Source organism: Sabethes cyaneus, chromosome 2 (assembly GCF_943734655.1).
Source record: "Sabethes cyaneus chromosome 2, idSabCyanKW18_F2, whole genome shotgun sequence".
Taxonomy (NCBI): Eukaryota; Metazoa; Arthropoda; class Insecta; order Diptera; family Culicidae; genus Sabethes; species Sabethes cyaneus.
The window spans coordinates 53,433,475-53,459,994 of NC_071354.1; the positions used below are offsets into that span (position 1 = coordinate 53,433,475).

The following is a 26,520-nucleotide window of genomic DNA, read 5'->3' on the forward strand; positions in this document are numbered from 1 at the left end:
CAACAAGATTGATCTGATAATTGGAGCAGAGCATTTTTATCAATTCCTATATGAGCGCGAAATGAGTCATGTTCCGCTGGGACGCGGGCTTCCTGTGTTGGTAGATACGGTTTTTGGCTGGGTAGTTTCAGGAAAATGCTCGGATCTAGATGTTCGGTCCATTAATTGCTGCGTAGCTACATCTTGTGATGGTTTAGTAGAAGCACTTGAAAGGTTTTGGCAAGCAGAAAGCATCGATGAACAACCGCATTGGTCCAAAGAGGAGCAAGATTGCGAAACTCATTACATTAAAACCCACAAGCGGTTAGAAGACGGACGATACGAAGTATGTATGCCTAAGCATGTCAATTTTACCAGGATGGTGGGAAATTCGAAGGATATGGCGTTGAATCGTTTCATAAAATTGGAAAAACGGCTTGAGCGCGACACGGAATTGAAACAACAGTATTGCGATTTCATGCGGGAATATTTAGATCTGGGCCATATGCGTAAATTATCGGAAGCTGAAGTACAAAATAATTCAGAAGCAAGTGTTTACTATTTGCCGCATCATGCTGTGGTAAAGGAGGCCAGTACAACAACAAAGGTGCGTGTCGTATTTGACGGGTCTGCTCGCACCGACAGTGGATATTCTCTTAATGATGGGCTTTTGAAGGGACCCACGATTCAAGACTCACTACTAGGCATACTACTGAGATTTCGCAAGCATGAGGTTGCCATGGTTGGAGACATCGCAAAGATGTATAGACAAGTTCTCTTAAATTCAGGCGACACTTCATTGCAGAGAATTTTCTGGAGATTTTCCCCCGAGGAAGATATTGGTGTCTACGAATTATTAACGGTCACTTACGGATTGACACCTTCTTCCTTTTTATCTATCAGAACGCTGCAGCAATTGGCAAAGGATGATGGACCCAGATACCCTTACGCTCAAGCAGCGTTAACTCAAGACTTTTATGTCGATGATTATATTGGTGGGACTATTGATATTAACAGTGCTATTAAACTAAGGAAAGAACTAACGGAACTTTTGTCTAGAGGGGGTTTCGTTTTGCGAAAGTGGTGCTCAAATCGTTCTGAAGTGCTGGCTGGACTCGCAGAAGAGCAAATAGCCACGAGTCTTTCAGTGGAATTCGATATAAGCCAACACGAGGAGATAAGAACGTTGGGCATTGCTTGGGAGCCAATTCCGGATCAATTTCGTTTTTCCTTCGATCTTACAGACAATACTGAAAGGTGGACTCGTAGACGCATATTGTCGTCTATTGCTAAGCTATTTGACCCACTCGGATTGATGGCTCCTGTGGTTGTCACAGCTAAATTAATTATGCAAAGGTTAGCCTTATTGCAAACTAGTTGGGATGCGCCGGTGCCACTGCAGTTAGAAAATAAATGGAAGGATTTCTACGAACAACTTTCCACGTTGGCCGAGGTACGAATCAGCCGATTCGCTTTCATTACTGGTTGGGTCGCGGTTCAGATACACTGCTTTGCAGATGCATCGGAATTGGCTTATGGAGCCTGTTTGTACGCAAGATCAACAGATGAGGCAGGCAATATTCACATTGAGTTGTTATCCTCGAAATCGCGAGTTGCACCATTAAAAAGGTTGACTCTGCCGCGTTTGGAGTTATGCGCTGCAAAAGAGGCGGCTTGTTTGTATGCTAAAGTTTCAACGTCTATGAAGCTAACTCAAACTAAAGTATATTTTTGGTCGGATTCAACAATTGTGCTGCACTGGTTGAATGCACCTCCCAACACCTGGCAAACGTACATCGCAAATCGTGTTTCTACTATTCAGACACTCTCCAATGGTCATAACTGGCGTCACATTGCCGGGAAGGACAATCCGGCGGACTTAGTTTCCAGGGGAATGACAGCGGATGAATTTGCCAAAAGTGAGCTTTGGAAGTGGGGACCAGAGTGGCTTCGGGAAAGTGAGGAAACTTGGCCTATACAAATCGAGGATTCGCACTTTAAAGACGAAGAATTGGAAATAAGAAAGTTGGTTCATATTGCGACGACTATTAATACACCGAACGCTCTGTTCACATTACGATCGACTTTAGAACCACTTTTGCGGATCGTAGCATATTGCATACGCTTCATTAGAAATTGTCGCGATCCGAAGCAGGCAAATCGCACTCCATTCTTAAATGTCGATGAATACACCGCAGCCAAACTGGCCTTAATTAAGTTGGTTCATGCCGAGTGCTTTCAGGAAGAAATTAAACATTTGAAAAGGCATGGCATCGTTCCCCGGAAATCTCCACTCAGGTTATTATATCCCTTTATCGACAAAGATGACATTATTAGAGTTGGAGGTCGTTTGCGACATTCGAAAGTGGAGTACAATTGCAAGCACCCAGCGGTTCTCCCCAGCTCACATCCATTGACCAAATTATTCATCGATTATTTTCATCGTAAAACACTTCACGGTGGACGGCAGCTTACGCTTTCCACAATGAGACAGGAATTTTGGCCTATTCACGGCATACGTTCAGTAAACTCTGTCCTACGGAAATGTTTCCGTTGCTTTCGCTGTAACCCTTCGCCTATTGAGCAGCCAACCGGTCAGCTCCCATCAGCTCGTGTAACCTCTAGTCGGCCCTTTTCTTCTACAGGAGTTGATTATTGCGGCCCGTTTTATACAAAGCCTCCTCATCGTCGCGCTGCATCTCCTAAAGTGTATATTGTAGTATTTATTTGCTTTGCTACGAAGGCTATACATCTGGAACTGGTCGGAGATTTATCCACAGCTGGCTTTCTTTCGGCATTTCAGCGCTTCATTGGCCATCACGGAATTCCATCTGAAGTTCACTCCGACAATGCCAAAAACTTCGCAGGGGCAAAGCATGAACTCAATGCATTATACCGTATACTCAACGAGAAGGTGAGCCGTAATCGTATCGGATCGGAATTTTCTGAACAAGGCATTATTTGGAAATTTATACCTCCGAGAGCTCCCAATTTCGGTGGATTATGGGAGGCAGCAGTGCGCACTGTCAAAAATGCTTTGAAAAGAGAAATAGGAACCCATCAACTGCCCCATGAAGACCTTTACACCCTATTGGTGCAGATATCGGCAGCACTGAATTCTCGTCCATTAGTCAAGTTATCTGATGATCCAACAGACCTAGCTGCTCTCACCCCAGGACATTTTTTGATTGGTGCACCTATGAAAGCATTGCCTGACTACGACCTGCTAAGCACGCCCAAAAATCGCCTGACCCACTACCAACAAAGACAGCAAATGTTCCAACACTATTGGCAGCGGTGGAGCAACGAGTACTTATCACAACTTCAAGCGTCCAACAAAAACATCCAACCCTGCCCGATTCGAATTGGCGCGATCGTCGTTTTACGAGAAGACAACATGCCACCCTTATGCTGGCCTTTGGCTCGAATCATCGATGTACATCCTGGGACCGACAATGTAGTTCGCGTCGTGACGGTGAAAACCGCAAATGGAATCTACAAGCGGCCAGCGTGTCGAGTTTGTCCCTTGCCAGAAGAGAGAATCTCCAGCGATGATGAATCTAATATGAACAAAATTACTTGAGTTGTTTTAATATGTTTAAGTTATCCAATTATTGTTTGTTTAATGTTTAAGCTGTTTGTTTGAAGCTAGTTCAAGGGGCGCCGGAATGTTAGATTCAATTTAATCACGGTAACGCTAGATGATAAAGAGCCCCAAATTATATCGAACGTGCAATTTGATCATCACTAGCCAACAAACATGATCCCGATGAGAGGAGATCTAATCTCATCTTGATTGTAATGATAAGAGCAGTTGAAATAAATCAGTAGCTTCTTGATAGCCAATACTCTAAGACGTCCCCTTTGTACGTTCCTTAATAAATGCTTATGAACTAGGAATAAATGTTCTTTAACGAATTTAATCGGATATAAATTGATTGGTGATATATTCCTACGTTACATCCCGTGCCAATATTCTATTCGATCGGTATCGTTCTTCAAAGCGCTCTACAACAACCTATGCGCTTAAGTGGCTCGCTTGCATTAGAGACTAAGTGAATACGAGGTCATTGGCTGATCGTAGGCTGATTTTGGCTATCTACTCTGGTTGGTAAAACGTGGGGAATTGGCTTGATCCCGGCCCGCGAACCTGAATCCAACAGCTATTATTTTCTGAAGTGCATTGAAGCTATTCATGACGCGTATAATTGGTCCATTCTGTGAGTAATTTCTGATCCGCAACGGTGGCTCGAAAGTTATCCTTTGTCGAAGCGTGAGTGGGCTATCGTTTAGCACTAACCGACTGGAAAGAGGTTGACTGACCGTTCGCCCTGCAAGGATATTCGTGAAAAGTGTGATGTCGGCTATCTTATGCCTCGAGTGGATCGAGTCGAGGTCGACCAGACAACACAGATCATGACAAGGTGGTAGCTGTTCTCCGTTTCATCCGAGATTTCTAAGAGCAAATCTAATAAATCTCTTTCGGATTCCTTCTACTCGCTGAATGTGGGTAACGTACCGCAGGCGCCATTTTACTACTAACAAGATCATTGTCGATTGCCAATATAGTGTGTAGATCATTGAGGTCACGGCCTAACCTCCCGGCCAAATCTCCTAACGAGTGAGAACAGCTTCAAGCTCTCTTTGATCGCGTTTTCAATGTGTCTATTAAAGGAGAGTGAGCGGTCAAATGTTACACCCAAGTCGCAAATATATTCTGTGCAATTTTAAATTGATACTTTTCGGTGAATACGATAAAAAAAATTTTCCCTTTTCTTTACGTTTCGGCTTACTGATTTCCTATTCAGCCATCTTCAGAATATCAGTGGACACTTCAATTTTGGAGAGAGTGAGCAATGAGGCTAACCGACTAACTGCAGAGACTCTACATATAAAGCTGCGGGAAGGGAATACAGTCAACTTACAACGTGATGCGATGAGTTTCTCCAGCGTGTACAATGGTATTCTAAGTAAGCTACGGACAACAACGCAACGCAGCAACAACGCAGGAGAGTAAAGAGACAAACACCATTGACGACGCAGCTCGCTTGCGGTTGTCGCACGGAAAGCCGATAATCGTTAAAATGAAATAATTAGGCTGATATTCTGAAGATGGCTGAATAGGAAATCAGTAAGCCGAAACGTAAAGAAAAGGGAAAGTTTTTTTATCGTATTCACCGAAAAATATCAATTTAAAATTGCACACATAATTGACCGGTGACTCAAAAATTCAAATAAAATATATTCTGTACGCGGTACTTCTCTATTCCGGTAAGCGTAGTCGAAGATCACGGGACTAACTTTTCTGCTGGATGTCATTATTGAGCACTTGTCTGTATTCACTTATACACGGTTTTCGCAGTACTGTCCAAAGTGTCCTAGGTTGAACTGTAATTTGAAGCAATCATTCACTTGATAGGTAAAAATATTTTTATATCGTCGGCGTAAACTAGAATACTTGAATCACGAACAACAGCGGTCCTAAGTGACTGCCTTGCGGTGCTCCAGAGTCTACAGTAATTGAGCATGATTTGTTGCCACGTATTTTAACAAATTGTATTCTCTGCTTAAAATACGACACCAACCAGTTGTACAGTGAACCTCGAACGCCAAACTCTTCAACCGCATGCTTATGCATGCTTATTTCCATGCAACGACTCATTGCGGATATGGTTATCCACGATTTCCTCTATCAAATTGAGAAGTGGTGATGTCAAACTTATTGGTCTTAAAGCCTTTTGCATGATTTTCTCCTTTTTACCGGCCTTAGGTTTGCCTTTAGGTATCTGCCTGCTTTTCACTAATTCTCCAGGATATGTTCCAAAGTGACATTGGCTCGAACAATGTTGATAGGCTCGGACATTATAATGCTATCCATTTTCTGTAAGGAAACGGGCAGAATACCACCCGGATCTGGAGATTTCATTGATTCAAAAAAGCTAAGTTCCCATTTGAACGAACCCTCCGTAAATAATCGACGTGTAAGCAGAGCGGAATCATTTTGCACATTATGTAACGACACATTCCAAAGCAACGAGGCCTAATTTAAGGGGACATAAACGACTTAAAATTTTGAAAAATTCATTATATTTTTATTTTAGATTTTGATTCTGCAGTCTTTTCCGCTTATTTTGATACTAAATTTGTAATGATCCAACCACGGGAAGTGGCCGAAAAACGATCATACACATAAGCATTCCAGTGCGGCGTGGAACAACTTCGGCGGAATAAAACGCCGCTCCTGGGAAACCATGGTTTTCAAACTTTATGTACCTTTTTCTCAGACACTACACAACGTATTGGAACAAACTTTTTTTTTTATTTTGTTGGTATTAGCTTGGCAAAGACTTTTATAACTTTTGAGGTTTATACACGAAACACATTCAGAGAAAAAAGAAAAAGAAGACAAAATTTGATTTTTTCAGGTATCTATTTTTCTTCTTTTTCGTTTTCCTCAAGCTGTGTTTTGTTTATGAAACTGAAAAGTTATAAAAGTTGCCAAGCTTTTACCAACAAAACAAAAAAAAGTTTGTTCCAATAGGTTGTGTAGTTTCTGAGAAAAAGGTACATAAAGTTTTAAAATCATGGTTTTTCAGGCGTTTATTCCGCCGAGGTTGTTCCACGCCTGGAATGCTTATGTGTATGATCGTTTTTCGGCCACTTCCCGTGGTCAGATAATTACAAATTTAGTGTCAAAATAAACGGAAAAGACTGCAGAATCAAAATCTGAAATAAAAAAATAATGAATTTTTCAAAAATTTTAGTCGTTCATTTTTAGTCGGCCCCTTAATAAATTTTTCTTAACACTTTACACTCTACATTTCAATAAAAGAGGCAAGAAAACAATATCATGCTTATTTTTCTGAACAACCAGTTGTGCTGTATTCATCCAGGGATTGTCCACTATAATTTTTAATTTTTTTCTCTTGTCATCACCAAGCGCGAGGCCCCCCTCCTAAAGCGCGAGGCTCCGTTCCACCGCACGAATTAGCCGGCCTAAACGCCGGCTCTGGTCGACGGTAGGAAAATCTACAACCATATTCATGTTGGACTGTCGTTGCTTTACAATAAGCGACGCCATAGCCATAGCGGACATTCACCCGCGAGTTCTTCCGGAGAATACATTTTGATGTAAATGATTTTAAAGAGACTCGAGAAGTCGGTTTCGTTATTGTTTCCTATATGCGTGTCCAGTGCACGCGGTGCTCTAGTATGATATGCGTGATGTATGAATTCGTACAGTTTTCAGATACTAATTCAACACCCGAAATGATACTTTAAAATTAAATGGCAACGGAACCAAATGAGATAGGTACCGTCGATTCGGGCGAAATTGATCAGTCGGGTGAAATTAATCACCTCGGACCAACGAGTAAAAAACTCATTATTCTACGTTTATACTGATTCATAAAGCTGTATATGCACCCATTCATATAAAGATTGAGTTACAGATCAAAGTCACTTGGATTTCAGCAAGATTGATCTTATTTTTTTTGAAACGATGGTTCTACAATTGATGAAGGGACGGTAGGGGAAAGAAATGGAAAATTTTTTGGTGAAGAAGGAGGTGGAAGAGCGGAAAGGAAAGGGGGGGGGGGGGGGTATTGGTAGCTATGCTTGACAAGTAGTCATTTTGACTCCTACCTTTTGTCCAATGCTGGAAGGTGCATGAGTCGAATCAAGCTGTAATCTGAGATTACAACCGGATTCGAACTCACAACACCCTCCAGGGCATGTGGTTCAATTGCAGATTACCACCGAGCGAGAAGTTTTAATCTAACTACTATTTACTTTCAGGACGACGACACTATGTCGGCCCTTACGACTTGCAAGGTACTGCACGTGACGCTGTTCGTCTGTCAGCGTATGTTAGCCGCGTTTCTCAACGCGGTTTTTCGAGGGAAGTGGATTTTGCGGTCTCCTTTTGTCCAGCGCCTCTATGGTTCAAAGGTACAAGTACCAGCGAACCACATGCCCTGGAGGGTGTTGTGAGTTCGAATCCGGTTGTAATCTCAGATTACAGTTTGATTCGACTCATGCACCTTCCAGCATTGGACAAAAGGTAGGAGTCAAAATGACTACTTGTCAAGCATAGCTACCAATACCCCCCCCCCCCCCCCCCTTTCCTTTCCGCTCTTCCCCCTCCTCCTTCACCAAAAAATTTTCCATTTCTTTCCCCTACCGTCCCTTCATCAATTGTAGAACCATCGTTTCAAAAAATATTAATATATGTATGACCTCATTCCAAGGTCAAGACTAAAAACCCGATTTAATCCACCTAGTGGTGAAAGGAACCTTTGTTATACGGTCTTACTTACTATTTGAGATAGAAATCCACACGTTTTCGGAACATAATTCATCTATTGGTCAACGTTGCGTAATGCGTTGGTTTACATAAAATTTTTGAAAATTGAATAAGTTTACAAATTTTGAACAAAATAGGAACACTTTTAAATTTTGATAGATCCTTTTTTCATGAAATTGCTGAGTAAGGATAAGTAAGTTGTTATTAATTTGAGTAAGTGCAAATAAAAGTAAGTTGTAATAGGAAATCTTATTCTTTAACATATACATTGCCTAGTAAAGGTCTAGTTTATAGGTTTTTGAACTATGCATAATTTCCTGTAATGCCATTCTATTTGATTCACATCAATAGAGTTCTCTAGAATAATTTTCATCAATTTTTATTAACCTTCGGTTACTCACGCTGTTGTATTTTGTACAACACGTGTAGGTTTTTCAACGCCATATTGTTATAAAGTTACAAATCGTTGTTTAACTAACGTATATTCTTCAATGAACTTATTCTGAGCAAAATGTCATAATTATTCAATGCATTAATAATTTAAATTGTTGGGAAAATAGATCAGCATAAACCGCCATCACAGAAACGAAGCAATCAGCAAGCGAGGTGTACCGCAATTGACCCCAAGTGGAATTTTCTCTCGTTTCTCCATATGGAAAAATGGTGTCTGTATGCAGCAAAACTATCCAATGTAAAATGTTTAAAATGTATCCGTCTGCTGGTAGTCGAGTAATTCGTAGTCAAAATTAGGGTATTTTTTATAATCAAAGTTCTACAGTTTCTAAACAAGCAATCATACAGGTATACTGTTTTCAGCAAAGTTGTGTATTTTTACTATTTGTACAATTTTGTAGTACATGAAAAGGTCATACAACAATTACAAAAAGAGCAAAAATAGAAAAACTGATTTTACAAATTCATATACAATAAATAAGATTTTTCTATCTTCGCTGCAGAGATAGAAGGTTACTGTCTTTAGCAAAATATCTTGTAATAATATGCACTATAACTTTGCAGAACACATCAATGTGTTATATTAACACTGAAGAAAATATTTTATTTATTTCACTTTTAGGGGGATTAATCAAAATTTTAATTCCACCAAACGATAGAGCTTTTAATTTCAAGAAACTCTTCCAAAGGTTCGATAAACCTAAAACCAAGCTTACCCAGTCAAAACTCTAGTGCACACGTTTTCTTTGGTTTGGGGCTATTGTGCGCGCGAGTAACTGCGTTACAAAAGTTGGCGCGAGTGTTCGAGGGTTAATATCTTTTGACCGGTAAAACCAATTCTTATGAAATTTTGCATATATATTCGTAGTGTCAAAACCTCTCGTTTCATATTAAAATAATTGAAATTAGGTAAATTATCTTGGTTAAAATCATTATAAATTTTTGTTAATTTTGGTGTGGTGTATACGGTTGCTCGTAATTTTCAAATTGAACGTCCAATCAAAAAATCATTCAATAGTGATCTATTAGGATATATTATCTTTCAAATGAGACTAATAGCGCATAAATCGGTTTGGCCATCTCTAAGAAACAGGCGATAATTATTACCCTGTCAAAACAGGTTTTTTAAGCATAACTTTTAAACTACTTGTTTGTTTTCAATTAAAAATTTCTGAATAATTTAGCTTTAATAAGAGCTTTCATTTGATACTAAGATTGCTGAAATCGGTCATGTAGTTATAGAGAAACCCGTGTCACGTATTTTTCACATTTTTGCTTATAACTTTTAAACGAAACGTCGTATCACGAAGCAACTCAATAGTGATCTACTAGACAATAATACCTTTCAAACAAAAGTAATAGCGAACGATTCGGTTCAGCCATCTCTGAGAAACAGGCGATAGAAAAAATCATTACATACATACACACACACACACACACACAGACATTGCTCAAATCGACGAACCCTATCGATTGGTATATGTGACTTGGCCCTCCGGGCCTCGGATCAATTTCGTGTTTTTCGACCAATTTTTAAACCTTTGTTATAGTATAACAAAGGTAAAACTTGAGATTAGTCTAAGATTGATCTTGTAAATGGCTTGATTTTTTAAAATTTACTACTTTGATCGAATCGCAATTTTCAACATGCCCGATAAAACTCTTTGCCGTTAACACTAATTTCGTTACAGCAGGAAGTTATCTGGCTGTGCTTTGATAGTTTCCATAAATAAAATAATGCGATAGAAATTGTTTACCTTTTACAAAATAAAACGATTGATAACATCATGAATGGAGATTTATAAAAGAGTGCAAAAGACAGACAATACTTCGCACAAATTTTACAAACGATCCATATGGCAGTTGCATGAGAGTGCAAGAGATCGGTTTGTGCTTACATAGCGAAATGCAACTACACATTCAAAGAGACAGTCAAGCTCCCGTATGTGAGGAGAATTAAATTATTTGTTTCACTAGATAGGTGAAAATTGTATACGTAAATCGTACATTTATACATATATACAGCTATGTTTAAACAAAAAATCGCGATTACGATGCTAAAATTTGCTTAATATCTCTTTTATCGTTCATATTTATTTAGCAGATGCATCATCCATGCTAATGTAGAGCTGTCTGTCTGATTTTTGTGCTAGTTACTATACGCGACATTGTTGCCTACATGCAGGATGTTATGTTGCCTATCTCGATTACGCCAGATTTTATACTGCACGCTGGTTTATTGCTGTCAGAGCATATGGTTTGAAAGCAATATCGTCTTGATTTCTACGTGATCAATTTCACCCGTTATTTGTGATTTTTCAATCTCACGATTACATTAAGTTTTATCTAAAATAAAAGTATTTATATATGATGTACATAATACTGTCGTGTAGCCAGCATCATCTTCTTAAATATGTTTTAAAGATATTTAAAAAATACTCGAAAAAAGTGATCAATTTCACCCGAAGTCACGGTACTACGTTAGAAAGTACATTTAATAGACATAATTTAAAACTTGCTTAATAACTTAGTCACTAACGTATTTTTGGCTAGCGGGAGCAAAATGTCAATGAAAGTCGGGTCCTCGTCGTAACGGGACAAACTGGAATACAGTCACCCCAGTATTACGGGCCACCCAGTATTATGGGCCAATCTATACTTTACGTTTGTTTTCTACATAGAAAACTAATATTTAACCATCGAGTATGAGTTTAATAGACAGAAGCAACATTCCGCTGCATGCTTGACAGCAATACACTTAGTTCCAATGCACTAATTTTCCTAGTTTTCCGATAATTGTCAGTAGGCTCCAATCGACCGTCGATTTGTTGTTATTTTTGCGGTTGTTATAAAAAGTCGGTAGTGAATTATAAGCTGAATAGCGGCGTACATGTTTATGTCTGGGTGCAAAATGGATGGGAATCGAGGGAATAGGTATGTATTCATTGAATTACGGTGAAACCACCTAGAAAAATACATTTTCCGCTTTAATATACGAAGTTAAACAATGGCCCATAATACTGGGAGCAAAATTAACTTTTCCCTGTATTATGGGTCAAGCATATAGATCAACAGTACTCGCTGTTTTTGACTAAAATTGTAATTAGTTTTCAGTAAAACGAAAAAACGTGCAAGGAAAATCAATACACAGAAATCGAAGCACTATGATCCTGATATATTGCATCACGCTCTTGATCTAGCAAGACAACCCGAAAAAGTTCAGGAATTTGCAAGGGATCACAATCTACCGCACAGTACAGTTCCGCGTTAACTTTGGAAACCATCCAAAACTAATACGCTAGGACCAAATACTTTTCCTCTTCCTGAACTTACTTACTTTACTTAGTTGGCTAGCCGTCCTAAGACAAAGCCTGATGAACAAAGTTTCTCCAATGCATTCGGTTGCGGGCCAACGCTCTCCAATTCCTCGGACACCGCGTATTCTCCGCCATATCTCGCACCTAGTCTGACCATCTTGCTCACTGCGCCCCTGGTCAACTTATTCCTACCGGTTTTGAAGAAAATACCATCTGTACAGAATAGTTGTCCGGCATTCTTGCAACTTGTCCTGCCTATCGTGTCCGTTTAGCTTGTCGCTTTTTGTATACTTGGTTTGCCATAGAGACCATCACGTTGATGAAGCCCTCTGTGAACTTGACAATCGATTCGAAATCCGAACACAGAATTTAGATCACAGAATCATAGATTGAATCAGTTTGATGAGCTTCCTGAAGAAGAACTAAAATTGAATCTAACCTTACCTCACTCAGATAGTTGCTGAGTTCAGTACAAGATACAACAAGATACCTAAATCGCGAGAATTTCACACACACACACACACACACACACACACACACACACGCGCACGCACACACACACACACACACACACACACACACACACACACACACACACACACACACACACACGAGCGCGCGCGTTTTTCTCGAAATAAAACCAATGTTGGTTCACTGACCCATAATACTGGGAACATTGACCCATAATTCTGACCAGGTTTAAAAGTGGCCCTTAATACTGGGAATGGAATATGCTTACATTTTGTTGTTCTGCAAAAAAGTATGGGATTTTGGAGCAAGATTGCCTACAGGACATCAATTTATGAAATATTTATAACCAATTAAGTTAAAAATAAACTGTAAATTATTTAAATCTGTGTTTCTACCAATAAATTTATAGCATCATCATGCTTAACTGGCCCATAATACTGGGATGACTGTATGTCCAATGTGTTATTTAAAAAAACAGCATATTGCAACTTCGCTTAAACTTACGATCATTATTTCAGGAATGACAAAAGCTGTTAATGTGACTATAATTAAACAGACAACAGTAATATTGAAAATATTATATAAATACAAAGATTTGGGTCATGCAATCAACTTCTACTGCATTCTCCGATTTGTTTTCCAGTCCAAATATTTCGGAAGTTCTTTAATCAATTCTGAAACTGTCGGAAGCACAAAATGCGGAGGGCGCCTTCCACGTGCTGGAGTGATTGAGCCATAGCATAGCAGACCCAACTCATCCGTGCGCTGTTCGTTTGTAACACATTGATTGATTTACTTGGTTTGATTAGATAATTGATACTGATAGTGACGGACGCTTTTCTTCGCCAGTTTTGGGGAGGCTTCGCTCGGATTGTAAGAAGCAGAACGCGTTGTGCAGAGTTCTCCTCCATCCTTCGGCAGGCGAAGTCTCCTTCTTTCTGCTGTAGAACAATGGAAAGACATGCGGTGAGCGGAATAATTTATCAGCGTGGAACACAGAAAAAGATGCTCCTGCTGAATAAATTACCTTCCCTAAGTAATGCCCCTTCAAACAAATCGACCAATCGTCATTAATTATGGGTGAATTTCAGTGGTTGCTTCATGGTCCATTACGTCTGTCTGTCTGGATCGTACGAGTGTTTGCGAAGTGCACTACTGCCAGCCAACGATCCGGAACTCGGTCGAAAAGGGGAACAAGCTAATATCTTTTCTATCCGAATCTGAAGAGATGTTTCATTCGACGTAAACAATATCTATACCATGCTAAAGTGTTTAAATTAAATGTCACTTCAGCAGTTTCCAACTCTCGTTCCACTACTGGCACTGGTGATGGCAATAGGGATTTACTCCCGTCCCGGCCAGATTTTACCGCAGTCAGTGAAGGAAGGTGACGCGGAAATAACTGTCACAAAATGTCTCGCTTGACACTTTGTATGTACCTTCGCACTGGAAACCGAATACCCTACAGGAATTTCAATCGAAGGCTCACATGCCGCGTACCGTAGCAGGGCCAATATCACCAAACATTCGGTATGACGTCGGAATATTGGCTGCGGAACAGTGCAAATATTGGCAGTCTTACTTTCTCGACCGAGTGGCTGCTTTCGATTTGGCGATTCGAACCAAGGCAACGGCGGAGGGGCGCAGCCACGTGCTGCTGCTTTTGACGAGCTGATAATAAAACCATTTGTCTTACGATGCAGTTATCCGGTGACCATTGGAGACAATTTGATTCAGATCAATCTTCGGGGGTAATAGGAAAGCAATCATTGTTCGCTTAAACCATGCGTAATGTGTCACATACAGCATGCCCCATTTTTTCTTCATTTTTAAACACGTTCCGAGATGAGTTTCTGTCAGATCATCCACAGGAATTCTGCAGTCGCGTGCGACGACGGATCCCATTCGGAAAAATGTCAACCAATGTGAGGAGCACAGAATGGATTGAACTATGGCTCTACTGTCAGAGTTACTCCATCATTTTCTCTTTATGTTCTTGTGTGGAAACTTTTTTTCCGCTTTCGCTCGTCTCTTCGTGGAACGATAACACGAAGCGTGGATCATGCAAAAAATCGTGCCGTTTGAAAGAAACAAAATAGTAAGAGTTCGATTTTCTTCTCCAGAAGCTGAGTAGTTGACATATGACAACTGTTTCCATGTGTCGAGATGGTTGATGTTTGGTTAAGGTTGCAGACATGCGAGCTCGGTGACGTTTTGGAAATCGAATCTGTCATTTATCAATTTTTTGAAATGGAGTCGCTGCCTTTGCTTGGTTGGATGATAGTGGATATCGATATTTTCATTTAACATGACCTTTTAAAAAAAATCCACTCCAAACTAAGTGGATGTTTTACTCCATTGACTTCAAATACTTATCATAGAACGATGTTAAACACAGCCCTTCCAATTTTTAAGGCGAACTTACGAATTGACAAAATCATCCCATTCACTCTTCCATCGAGCGTAGTATGGCTGCCTTTCGACACCCACGAACAACCTCCTTCATTCTAAGCAGCTCAAACCCTTCTTGACGACGAAAAACGTGTATCCTTCTAAGCTTACTTAATTCCATCTCGGTCTAGCTTGCCCTTCTGCCCTACAGTATAAGGGTTGGTTGTGGAGAACAAAGCAAAAAAAAATAGAAACATTTTCGCTAAATTGGCATTTCCGCCAGTCGATAGATCGAAATCCCACCCAAATCCCTTCCATTTTCTTTGGCCGGACACGCTTTGCCGCTATTTGTACCTGCGGCGGATGTGACTTTCATGTTGTTGCTCCTTTCAATCCCCAATTTAATGCCGGTAACACAGAACGTGGAAACACTAAAATAACGGCAGCACAGGTGAAACAAATCGAAAAGCTGCTACAGATATATTTAATCAAATCAAATAGATGTCTGGTTTGGTCGACCCCCCAGCCAGCAGCGTAGGCTACCACCGAGAATCGGTCCGTTTGAATTGTTGGTTGGTTGCTCGCAACAGTTTGCCGTTAGGTTCACAACTTATCGCCAGCACAGTTGATCTCTTTAAAGGGATTTAAAATCACACAGCTGACTACTTATGATTGAGAGAAGAAAAATTTAATGAACTAGAGAGATAAATTCGGCATTATTTTATAATTTTTAATGTTATTACATTTTTGCTAATCGCCGATATTATTACATATGCAATATTTAATTGCAAAAAGTCCATGTTAAAAATACCAATTGAATGTACACAATGTAGCCTCCCAACTTTCACCAAGTGGATGATGGGGCATGAACATCTTTTTCTTCGGTAAGCATAATTGCAGTCTCAAATCCTTAGACATAGATAATGTCAACTTACTTCAGTCCATCCAACGTCGCGAAAGCCGTTGACGTCTCACCCGTTATTCTGATGAATGATTTTGGCCCATTTCGCATCGCACGAATCAACTTAACCAGTTTCGTCGGAAAACTATGTTGTAGCATTATTTGCCACACCTCATTGCGTTTGAATAAATCGTACACCGCCTTAAAGTCTGTCAGTTGTGCTCACGGAACTTGTCTAGTAAGCCGAATGAAAACATCGACCTCTGCGGGTCCGGATGGGATGGGACTATCAGTCCTTCTGAAACATTGCTGCGCTGCCTTAGTAACTCCTTTGAAACATCTGTTTGGCATGTCGCTCGCACCCGAAATTTTTCCAACTCTATGGAAATCTTCCTTTATATTCCCAGTTTACAAAAAAGGAGATAAAAGGCAAGTTGATAACTACCGTGGGATTACGTCTCTGTGTGCCGTTGTCAAACTTTTTGAAATGGTCATCTTGGAACCTGTCTTCAATCACAGCAAGCTGTATATAGCCGAAATTCAGTGTGGATTTTTACTAAAACGTTCTACCGTTACGAACCTCTTATCATTCACAACATATGCTACAGACACAATATCCAATGGCTTTCAGACTGACGCAATTTACGCGGACTTATCAGCTGCTTTCGACAAAATTAACTGTGCCATCGCGATAGCAAAGTTAGACAGACTGGGTTTTGGACCTAACGTTTTACGCTGGTTCCAGTCGTACCTAAGAGATCGGCATTTGTCAGTCAAGATAGGCGACTGTATAACCAAAGAGTTCTCTGCCACTTCCCGAATTCTGCAGGGTAGCCATCTCGGACCCCTGATATTCCTACTTTATTTCAACGATGTGAACTTTTCCCTTGAATGCCCGCGGTTATCTTTTGCCGATGACCTTCAAATATTCTCTGTAATTCGGACTACCGAGGATGCTCTCTTTCTTTAACGTCAACTAACCGTTTTTGTCGAGTGGTGTCAAACTAACCGTATGAGCTTAAACTCACTTTCACACGAAGGAAAATGCCAATTCGATTTGACTATCACCTAGCAGGTAACGCCTTCAAGATCTTTTAAACAGCATACTTCCTATGTAGTAGCCAAAGCATCTCGTTGCTTGGGATTCATAATGAGAATGTCTAGGAATTTTATGGACATTTACTGCCCGAAATCTCTCTACTGTTCACTCGTTCGTTCAGTTCTTGAATATTGCTTGGTAGTTTGGAACCCTCATAACCTCAACGGTGTACCGTGAACGTACCATATTCTGCGCAGTTAAGACATTTTTATGATTCTTCCGCTATTCTAAGTATTCTAGATTTAAATTAACAACGTGGATAGCAGCAACGTGTAGTGCTACGGCCTATAATATCTGGTAAAAAATATGGGAATTATAAGTCGACCAACAATTGAGTATATTTTTTGTTTTGTAAACTTATCCACGGTGCCTAATTCTGCGCACTCTCTTGTCCATGTTCCTAATTCTGAGCATGTTTGCTCCTAATTCTGCGCACCCAAGAGGTGAAAACAAATACTCCTGCCATGCTGTTTATGTCTTTATACGCCGAAAGCGCACCAAAAAATCCGGCATTAGCCATTACCATAATTAAATCCATGTGTTGGTGAACCACCCTATTGCAGCTACGCTTATCCCCTCGGTGCGGCAAAAGTAGCTCAGTTTCAACATGAGAGCTACCTTACTTGCTGACAGAAGTACATACTACACATTAACAAATCATTATCATTGTGAAATATATATATATATATAGAACTAATTGTTCACTTTTGTCCGTGGTAAAATTAAGCCTCTGTTCCAAGTCTATAAAAGGACAACTTTCTGACTAGTTATCAGTTTTTTACCTTTGTTAAGTCGAGTAGCATAAGTAGTGTTAATAAATGTTTAATGAAGTAAAGTGTTGGTATAAGTAAAAACCAAGTGAACTTATTGCTACGAGTGATCACAACCCAAGCGAGCGGAGGATTTATTTCGGACGGCGGAATTCCCATTGGCCTTCCTTTGGTGGCCTTGTCATCCCACACCAAACCCATCCGGACCCTATAGAGCTATCGTACAACTGGTCCTTCGAACCGGATGCGGTTTGAGGAACCCATTACATCCAATCCGAAGGACATCAGAAGACGCCATTGGACCCGGCCTACCCAATTTACTGGAACTCATAATAGGATACGCCATCTTGCTAAGTGGCGTCGGTTTGCTCCCTCACGGAAATAAATAAATTTATTCAAGGCCTTATTCCTCTGGAAAAATCGGTGAGTGCGATTCCAAAGTTCTACAACCCAAATCCCAGTGCTCGCGGTCTTTCGTTTGTGGACCCACAGGTTGTCACTCGACGGTAGCGGATTGTCCGCACTTTTCCCACGGTGGTAAATCACATACGCAATTGGATTCACACGGCTGATCACACTACACCCGCAACCAATTGGTTTACGCTTACCTGGAAGGAACAATTGTGATTGGATTTATATGAGACGCTATCATTATCAACGGTTGCTGCTGGCATAACCGGTCCAATTTGGCTGATCCGCACTACGGGATTACGGATTCTACTGTGTGAAAGTTCGAGGAGCATCTTTAATAAAACAAACGGCTCATATTCATGAGCCATCAGGTAATTGGCTCTCCAAGCACTTTAGTTTCCCCAAGCTTTGCTACTTTGGTCTCATTTTTTGAGGAACACACCATGCCTGCCGCTAAATCCAAACCTCCGTCACTGAAGTCACTGCAAACGAAGCTGCGCGGATTACAAACGTCGTTCGACAATAGGGGAATTGTGTATAACGTGCCCCCCCTGGCCAATGTGCCCTCCCTTCGTTTTTCGCTAAATAAGCTAAATCAAAATGCAAAACCACCCAGAAACCATAGTATTTGATGTAACTAGCCTACTATGCAAGTATGACAGTTGTCACATGCTGTAAAAACAAAACAAAAATAAATTTGTTTTTGAGCAGCTTCCGATGTAACTTTTGGCGTCGTTTCCATAAGCTATTTTCTTGTCAAAATCAGTAAATAACCGGTTGTTGCGATTCGGTTGCGTAAAGTGAACTTCAAAAAGACATCCCTGCCAAAAATAACGGTATGAAACGCTTGATTTGCTTTAGAATTTAATATTTTTTCAAATAAGTAAAAGCAGGCCAATGTGCCCCACTTGCGGTGGTACAATTTGCCCCCCTTGCAAATGTGGCTATAAACATAGGTAAACAGAGCTAAGTTGAAGCCAATTGCCATTATTTAATTCAATTAGTATTGTAGAGCAACCGTGGTGGGAATAATTTATTACCAACGTCCAAATTCTAGGTAATTCAACTACCCGGTACAAAACGCCACAGCTGCAGTATAATGTGCCCCATGCAGAAAAGAAAAAGTGCACCAGAAGGCCGAAACTAGGTTTATTTTACATAAAATAACAATATTTTGCAAAACAAAGGAAATAGTTTTACTTTCTACAAAATAGAGTTGGTCTGTCACTGGTAGAAATACTCAAATTACCGCATTGGGCATATTATACCGCAGGTGGGGCATTTTACCCCGCGCAGACGAGAAACACAACATTTAGGTGCTTTTATTAAATAATTCCTAGCATGTTTATTCCACAATACTAAATGAAATAAACAATTGCAATTGGTTGTCAGCTTAAATACCAACATATACACGTAGTTGTAACGTTAATTTGGGGAAGTATAGCGGAGATATATCCATTTATTCTTAGGGGGGGCACATTATACACATTTCCCCTATGTGTCGATTTATGGAACAGTACCGGGAAGATACGAAATCGACAGAGGTCAACGTACGACTGGAGCAGCTGGATCGATTGTGGGATAAAATGAACGAGGCCATCGATGACGTCGAATCCCACGAAGAATCGATAGAAGAGGCAGATAGTTTCGTCAAAAATCGGATCGATTTCGAGAACCGTTTTTACGAGCTGAAAGCTTTTCTTGTTGGTAAGCAAAGAGAAGATTGTGACCAAACCGTACTTAACCAGACTACTCGCTCTCTCGATAATCCCCCCGGGCCCACCCCTCATGTGCGATTACCACAAATTACCCTTCCTAAATTTAGTGGTAAGATAGATGAATGGCTTACCTTTCGTGATCTCTTTACCTCACTGATACATAGGCAGACCGACCTTCCCGAGATCGAAAAGTTTCACTATTTGCGAAGTCAGCTGGAAGGAGAAGCTTTATCGATTATCGATTCACTTCCTCTTATCAAGGCAAATTACACTGTTGCATGGGAACTACTAACGAAGCGTTACTCAAACACGAAGGTTCTCCGTAAACGTCAGGTTCAGGCACTCTTTGAGTTACCAACGATTCGGAGAGAATCGGCTTCTGAGTTAAATTCTCTACTGGATAATTTCGAGAAGATAGTTAAGTCATTGGATCAGGTCACTCCCCAGCAGATGGACTATAAGGATATGCTACTGGTGCATCTACTTTGTTCGCGTTTGGATCACACTACTAGAAGGGGATGGGAGGAATTTTCCTCCACCAAAGAATCGGATACCATAAAGGATCTTACTGAATTCTTACAGCGTCGGGCCAGAATTTTGGAGTCTGTGCCTACCAAGCCCAGCGAAATTAAAGCAGAGTACACACAGCCTAAGCGTCCAAACAAAATTGCCACGGTCAAAGCATACAATGCATCGGTTCAACGACCTTCGACGATGGGCACATGTGTCAGCTGTTCCGATAATCATCTTCTCTACCAATGTCCATCATTTCAAAGACTATCTGTTTCGGAGAGAGATGCACTTCTGCGTAGCCATTCCCTGTGTCGAAATTGTTTCCGGCGGGGTCATCATGCGAAAGAATGCAATTCGAAATTCACTTGCAGGCAATGTAAAGGGAAACACCATACGCTCGTGTGCTTCAGGAGTAACGCAACCAAAGAAAACCCAAAACCCAATGGCGAACCAACTTCGGCGGTGATGGCTGCAACCGAAGAAGCAATCGAACCAAAGGTGGTCAACTTGGCGACCACCAGCAAGGTGGTTTGCAACACGGTATCTAGTTCATCGACTGGAGTGTTTTTACTCACTGCTATTGTTACTCTGGTGGACGACCGAGGTCAACAGGTTCATGCTCGAGCATTATTAGATAGTGCGGCGGAGTGTAATTTAATAAGCGATCGAGTGCGAAAATCTCTTACGGTTAAAGAGCAACCATGTACGGTCGAGGTGGTAGGCATCCAAGGTTTATCTTCTAAGGTACAGAGGAAAATCACTGTCATGGTACAATCCAGGTTTTCAGAGTTTTCGCAACCAATGGAAATGTACATTCTACCCAAAATCGCAGCACAAGTGGCAGTCATATCGGTCGACGTCAACAAATGGAATTTACCGAGTGGGATCGAACTGGCGGATCCGACATTCTTCAAAGGTGGCTCAGTTGACTTGGTATTGGGAGCTGAGGCCTTTTTCGATTTTTTCACAACTGGCCGTAAAATCCGACTTGGAAACAACTTACCCTCGTTGGTGGACTCTGTGTTTGGATGGGTGGTCACGGGCAAATGTTCGGTGGCTGCTTCCGTTAAATCTGTCGTTTGCGACCTTGCAATAAACTACAATTTAGATAGCCTACTGGAGAAGTTCTGGGAATCTGAAGACATTGGACAAAGGCACAACTACTCTCCCGAGGAATCAAGATGTATGGAGTATTTCACCAAAACTACCCGACGGCAGCCTTCGGGTCGGTATACTGTGTCCTATCCGAGAAATGATGAGTTACTTGCCAAGCTAGGTGATTCGAAGGAGATAGCTGAGCGTAGATTCTTACAAATAGAGAAGCGATTGGGGCGAGATGAGAAGCTGCGAGATCAATATGCCGACTTCATGAAAGTGTATGAATCCATGGGCCACATGAAATTAATCGACGATGAACACGATACGGACGTTAAGCGATGTTTTCTCCCACACCATCCAGTGGTGAAAGATGACAGCACAACCACTAAGGTGCGGGTGGTATTTGATGCCTCCGCAAAAACATCTAGCAACGTTTCCTTGAATGATAGCTTGCTGGTCGGTCCGGTCATCCAAGAAGATTTGCGTTCGATAATTCTTCGTAGCCGCACACGCCAGGTGATGGTGGTCGCCGATATTGAAAAGATGTTTCGGCAAATTGAAATTCATCCCGAAGACCGACAATTTCAGTGCATTCTGTGGCGTACCTCTCCCAACGTCCCTCTGTCTACATATGAACTATCGACAGTCACATATGGTACCAAGCCAGCACCGTTTCTTGCAACAAGGGTACTTATGCAGCTGGCCACTGATGAGGAGAAGCGGTTTCCGTTGGCTTCGACTGCTGTTAGAGAGGACTTTTATATGGACGACGTGATAACAGGTGCTGACGATCCAATCACAGCTACAGAACTTCGCATCCAACTGCAGGAGATGCTACGCAGCGGTGGATTTTGGCTACGAAAGTTTGCTTCTAATTGTGAAACCGTACTGGCAGGATTACCGGAGGAAGAACTCGCAATTCAAGCAGATGATGGGATTAATCTGGACCCTGATCCCATGGTTAAAACTTTAGGTTTAGTTTGGATACCCAAAACCGACGTCTTACGATTTCGTTTTCGCATACCCGCTTTGTCGTCAGATGTTTCCCTGTCGAAAAGAAAGGTTCTTTCGATAATAGCCACGTTATTCGATCCGTTAGGACTTATTGGAGCAGTAATCACTCGCGCTAAAATATTTATGCAACTGTTGTGGCGTCTGGAGGATCAAGAGGGAAATAAATTAGGATGGGATTGCCCTTTACCTACAGAGGTTGAAGATGAGTGGCGAGTCTTTCACGAGCAAATTCCGCTTCTGAACAATTTGCGTATTGAGCGTTATGTCATGATATGTAGTACGGTGTGCGTACAAATCCATATGTTTTCCGATGCTTCTGAGAGGGCTTTTGGAGCCTGCGCGTACATGCGTACCAAGGACACGTCCGGTAAAATTAAGATTGCTATTTTGTCATCGAGGTCAAGAGTTTCACCGTTGAAAACACAATCAATCCCCAGACTTGAACTTCGCGGCGCATTAATGGCAGCTGAACTATATTTGAAGGTGAAAGAGTCAATCAGGTGTTCTATGGAAGCTTTCTTTTGGACGGACTCATCTACAGTACTACGGTGGCTATTGGCAACGCCGTCAACTTGGACAACATTTGTGGCGAATCGTGTATCCAAGATCCAGTCGCTGACTGAAAACTGTCACTGGAATCATGTTCCTGGGGAACAAAACCCGGCCGATCTTATTTCAAGAGGAGTTGCACCGGAAAATATTATCAACAATGAATTGTGGTGGAAAGGACCTGAATGGCTATCCAAGAATCCGACGTCTTGGCCTAAGCAACATAACCTGTCATCTGAAGGTATGGAAGAAGAGAAAAGGCGTGTTGTACTGGCGGTGGTTCCGGAAAATCCCAGCTTCATCCAATGGTATCTAACTCGTTTCCCTAATTTCAATTCTGTTATCCGAAGAACGGCGTACTGGGTTCGTTATCTGAACAATCTGTGGTCCCATAAGGGAGGAAAGCGACAAGGTGGTCCATTAACAACAATAGAGCTTCAACGAGCTGAATATAAGGTCATACAATTGGTGCAGGCAGAAGGTTTCCCAAATGAACTAAAAGCACTGGCACGGGGAGAGTGGGTACCGCGTTCATCACCATTACGCTGGTACAACCCATTTATAGCGGAAGATGGATTATTGAGGGTCGGGGGGAGGTTAGGGCATTCTAGAGAGTCTGATGATGCAAAGCATCCCATTGTGCTTCCTGCGAAACACTTGCTTACCGAATTGCTTTTCAAACACTATCATCTTAAACTCTTGCACGCTGGTCCACAATTATTGTTGAGTACGGTTCGGCTTCGATACTGGCCCTTAGGCGGAAGGAATATTGCAAGAACGGTGTGTCATCAATGTTTGCGATGCTACCGTATGAGACCGACGCTGATTCAACAGTTTATGGCTGATTTACCGGCATCGAGAGTTACGGCGGCGAGACCATTTTCGACTACAGGCGTCGATTATTTTGGGCCGGTGTACGTTAGATCAGGATACCGGCGGACCGCAGTAAAAGCATACGTATCGGTGTTTGTCTGCTTTGTGACGAAGGCGACACACCTAGAATTGGTCACTGATCTTTCGACGGCACGGTTTATTCAGGCTTTGCGGAGATTCACGTCACGTCGGGGAAATTGTGCTACATTGTGGTCCGATAATGGCACTAACTTCGTTGGAGCTAAAAACCAGATGCGAGAGTTGCTGAAAATCCTGAACACCAAAGAACATCACCAGAAGGTTGCCAAGGAGTGTGCAGACGATGGAATGCAGTGGAAGTTTATACCCCCTGGAGCTCCCCATTTCGGTGGCCTCTGGGAGGCTGCTGTGCGATCGGCGAAAAAACATCTTTTGAAGGTGCTAGCGGACACGCCAGTCTCCTACGAGGATATGACGACTCTTCTAACACAAGTCGAGTGCTGTCTGAACTCGCGGCCTCTGACGCAGCTTTCGGATGATCCTGATGACTTGCGGCCACTCACACCAGGTCATTTCCTGGTTGGTTCTGCTCTCCAATCCATACCATCAGCAGACTACACCGACACAGCTTACGGGAGACTAAAGACGTGGGAAGCTGTACAGAAGAGGTTGCAAGACTTTGGCGGCGATGGAAAACCGAGTACCTCAATCAACTACAAGGGCGCGTTAAGTGGTGGAAACCACCAGTTGGAATAAGGCAAGGCAGCTTAGCAGTGATTCGTGATGACAACCTACCGCCAACGAAATGGAGAATGGCGCGAATCATTTCGACCCACCCGGGACCAGATGGGGTGGTCCGAGTAGTCACTCTACGAACAGCGAACGGGACAGTGGATAGACCGGTTGACAAAATTTGCATCTTACCGGTTGCAACGGATGACGGAGATCTCAATGCGAACGAAACGATCAACTGACTGAAACATGGGTTGTTTCAGGGGGGAGAGGATGTTGGTGAACCACCCTATTGCAGCTACGCTTATCCCCTCGGTGCGGCAAAAGTAGCTCAGTTTCAACATGAGAGCTACCTTACTTGCTGACAGAAGTACATACTACACATTAACAAATCATTATCATTGTGAAATATATATATATATAGAACTAATTGTTCACTTTTGTCCGTGGTAAAATTAAGCCTCTGTTCCAAGTCTATAAAAGGACAACTTTCTGACTAGTTATCAGTTTTTTACCTTTGTTAAGTCGAGTAGCATAAGTAGTGTTAATAAATGTTTAATGAAGTAAAGTGTTGGTATAAGTAAAAACCAAGTGAACTTATTGCTACGAGTGATCACAACCCAAGCGAGCGGAGGATTTATTTCGGACGGCGGAATTCCCATTGGCCTTCCTTTGGTGGCCTTGTCATCCCACACCAAACCCATCCGGACCCTATAGAGCTATCGTACACCATGATTCGGCCTTCTTGTGCGATTTCTTCGTTGGATACATTACTGCGCAGAATTTGGAACATGAATAAAAAATCTGTGCCTAAATCTGCGCATTATTGCATCGCATTTTTCTAAGGAAAGCAATGCATGCAATCACTCTTTTTGTCTAAAACATGATTGTCTAAAATTAATTATTCTTTCTAATTATGCTGGGTAATTTGATGATTGCAAAGAATTTCGATCATAAATTTGTTAATTTTCTAGAAGAACAATCTTAGCGTTGCTGCCAACGACGATGTTTTCTGCCGTATAAAATACTATCAGTTTCACTTTAAATTATTTCGCTCTCAAATATTATGGCCCGTTTGTGAATAATGACGTAATATTCAACAGACATTTATAAAAAAATAACGCAATGATCATAGTTGCACAGCTTATTAGACTTGACTCGCTGCAAGTGAGGCGAGAGCTTTCCCATGCTATACTGATTGCCGATTTGCAATTTTGCATTTGCATTTTGACGCTTCACCGAACACATTTACTTGGAGTTGGTAGATTTGTTGACTGCTTTGGCACCTTCCGAGATGGCCAACTCAACCGGCAGCAACAAGCGAACAGGAGCGCTAGAGGTGATCGGTTAAAATTATTTGATACTAGCAGACCCGACAAACTTCGTATTGCCACAAATTAAACTGTGTTGTACATAAATCGTGAATCTCGGATGACCTTTGCCACAATCTCGAGTTTTGCAAGTTTCTGAGGAGTTCATGGGTGTTTTGATGTACAAATTTTCCTCACAGTAAAGTAGAAAACAACTCCCCCAACTTCTAGAGTTATGAGAAAATTTGAATTTCATTTGCATAGGAGCCCCCCCCCCCCCTCCTAAAGCAGGGAGAGGTTTCAATTCACCATAGAAAAAATTCATGCCTCCAAAAACACCCACATGCCAAATATGGTTCCATTTGATTAATTAGTTCTCGAGTTATGAGGAAATTTGTATTTCATTTATATAGGAGCCCTCCCCCCCTCCTAAAGTTAGGAGAGGTTTCAATTTACCATATAAATAATTCTTGTTTCCAAAAACACCCACATGTCAAATTTGGTTCCATTTGCTTGATTGGTTCTCGAGTTATGAGGAAATTTGTATTTCATTTGTATGGAAGCCCCCCCCCCCTATCAAAAGGGAGAGAGGACATAATTACCTTCCTAAAGAGGGAAGGGGTCTCAATTCACCATA

General features: G+C 41.5%; 1 protein-coding gene across 1 annotated transcript; it reads left to right on the forward strand.

Moving 5' to 3' along the window:
* The first annotated feature begins 358 nt into the window (after window positions 1-358).
* Window positions 359-24,597, forward strand: LOC128735430 (uncharacterized). The gene is made up of 2 exons (XM_053829916.1): window positions 359-586; window positions 19,615-24,597. Exons 1-2 carry the CDS (start codon window positions 359-361, stop codon window positions 24,595-24,597), a joined length of 5,211 nt encoding a protein of 1,736 aa, XP_053685891.1.
* Window positions 24,598-26,520: the final 1,923 nt, after the last annotated feature.

Bases quoted from the DNA above. Each gene is read 5' to 3' on its own strand.
- LOC128735430 (XM_053829916.1), top strand. From the start codon at position 359: ATGGTGGGAAATTCGAAGGATATGGCGTTGAATCGTTTCATAAAATTG. The intron at 587-19,614 runs GTGCGTGTCGTA...TTTATGGAACAG, and splicing joins AGGCCAGTACAACAACAAAG to TACCGGGAAGATACGAAATC.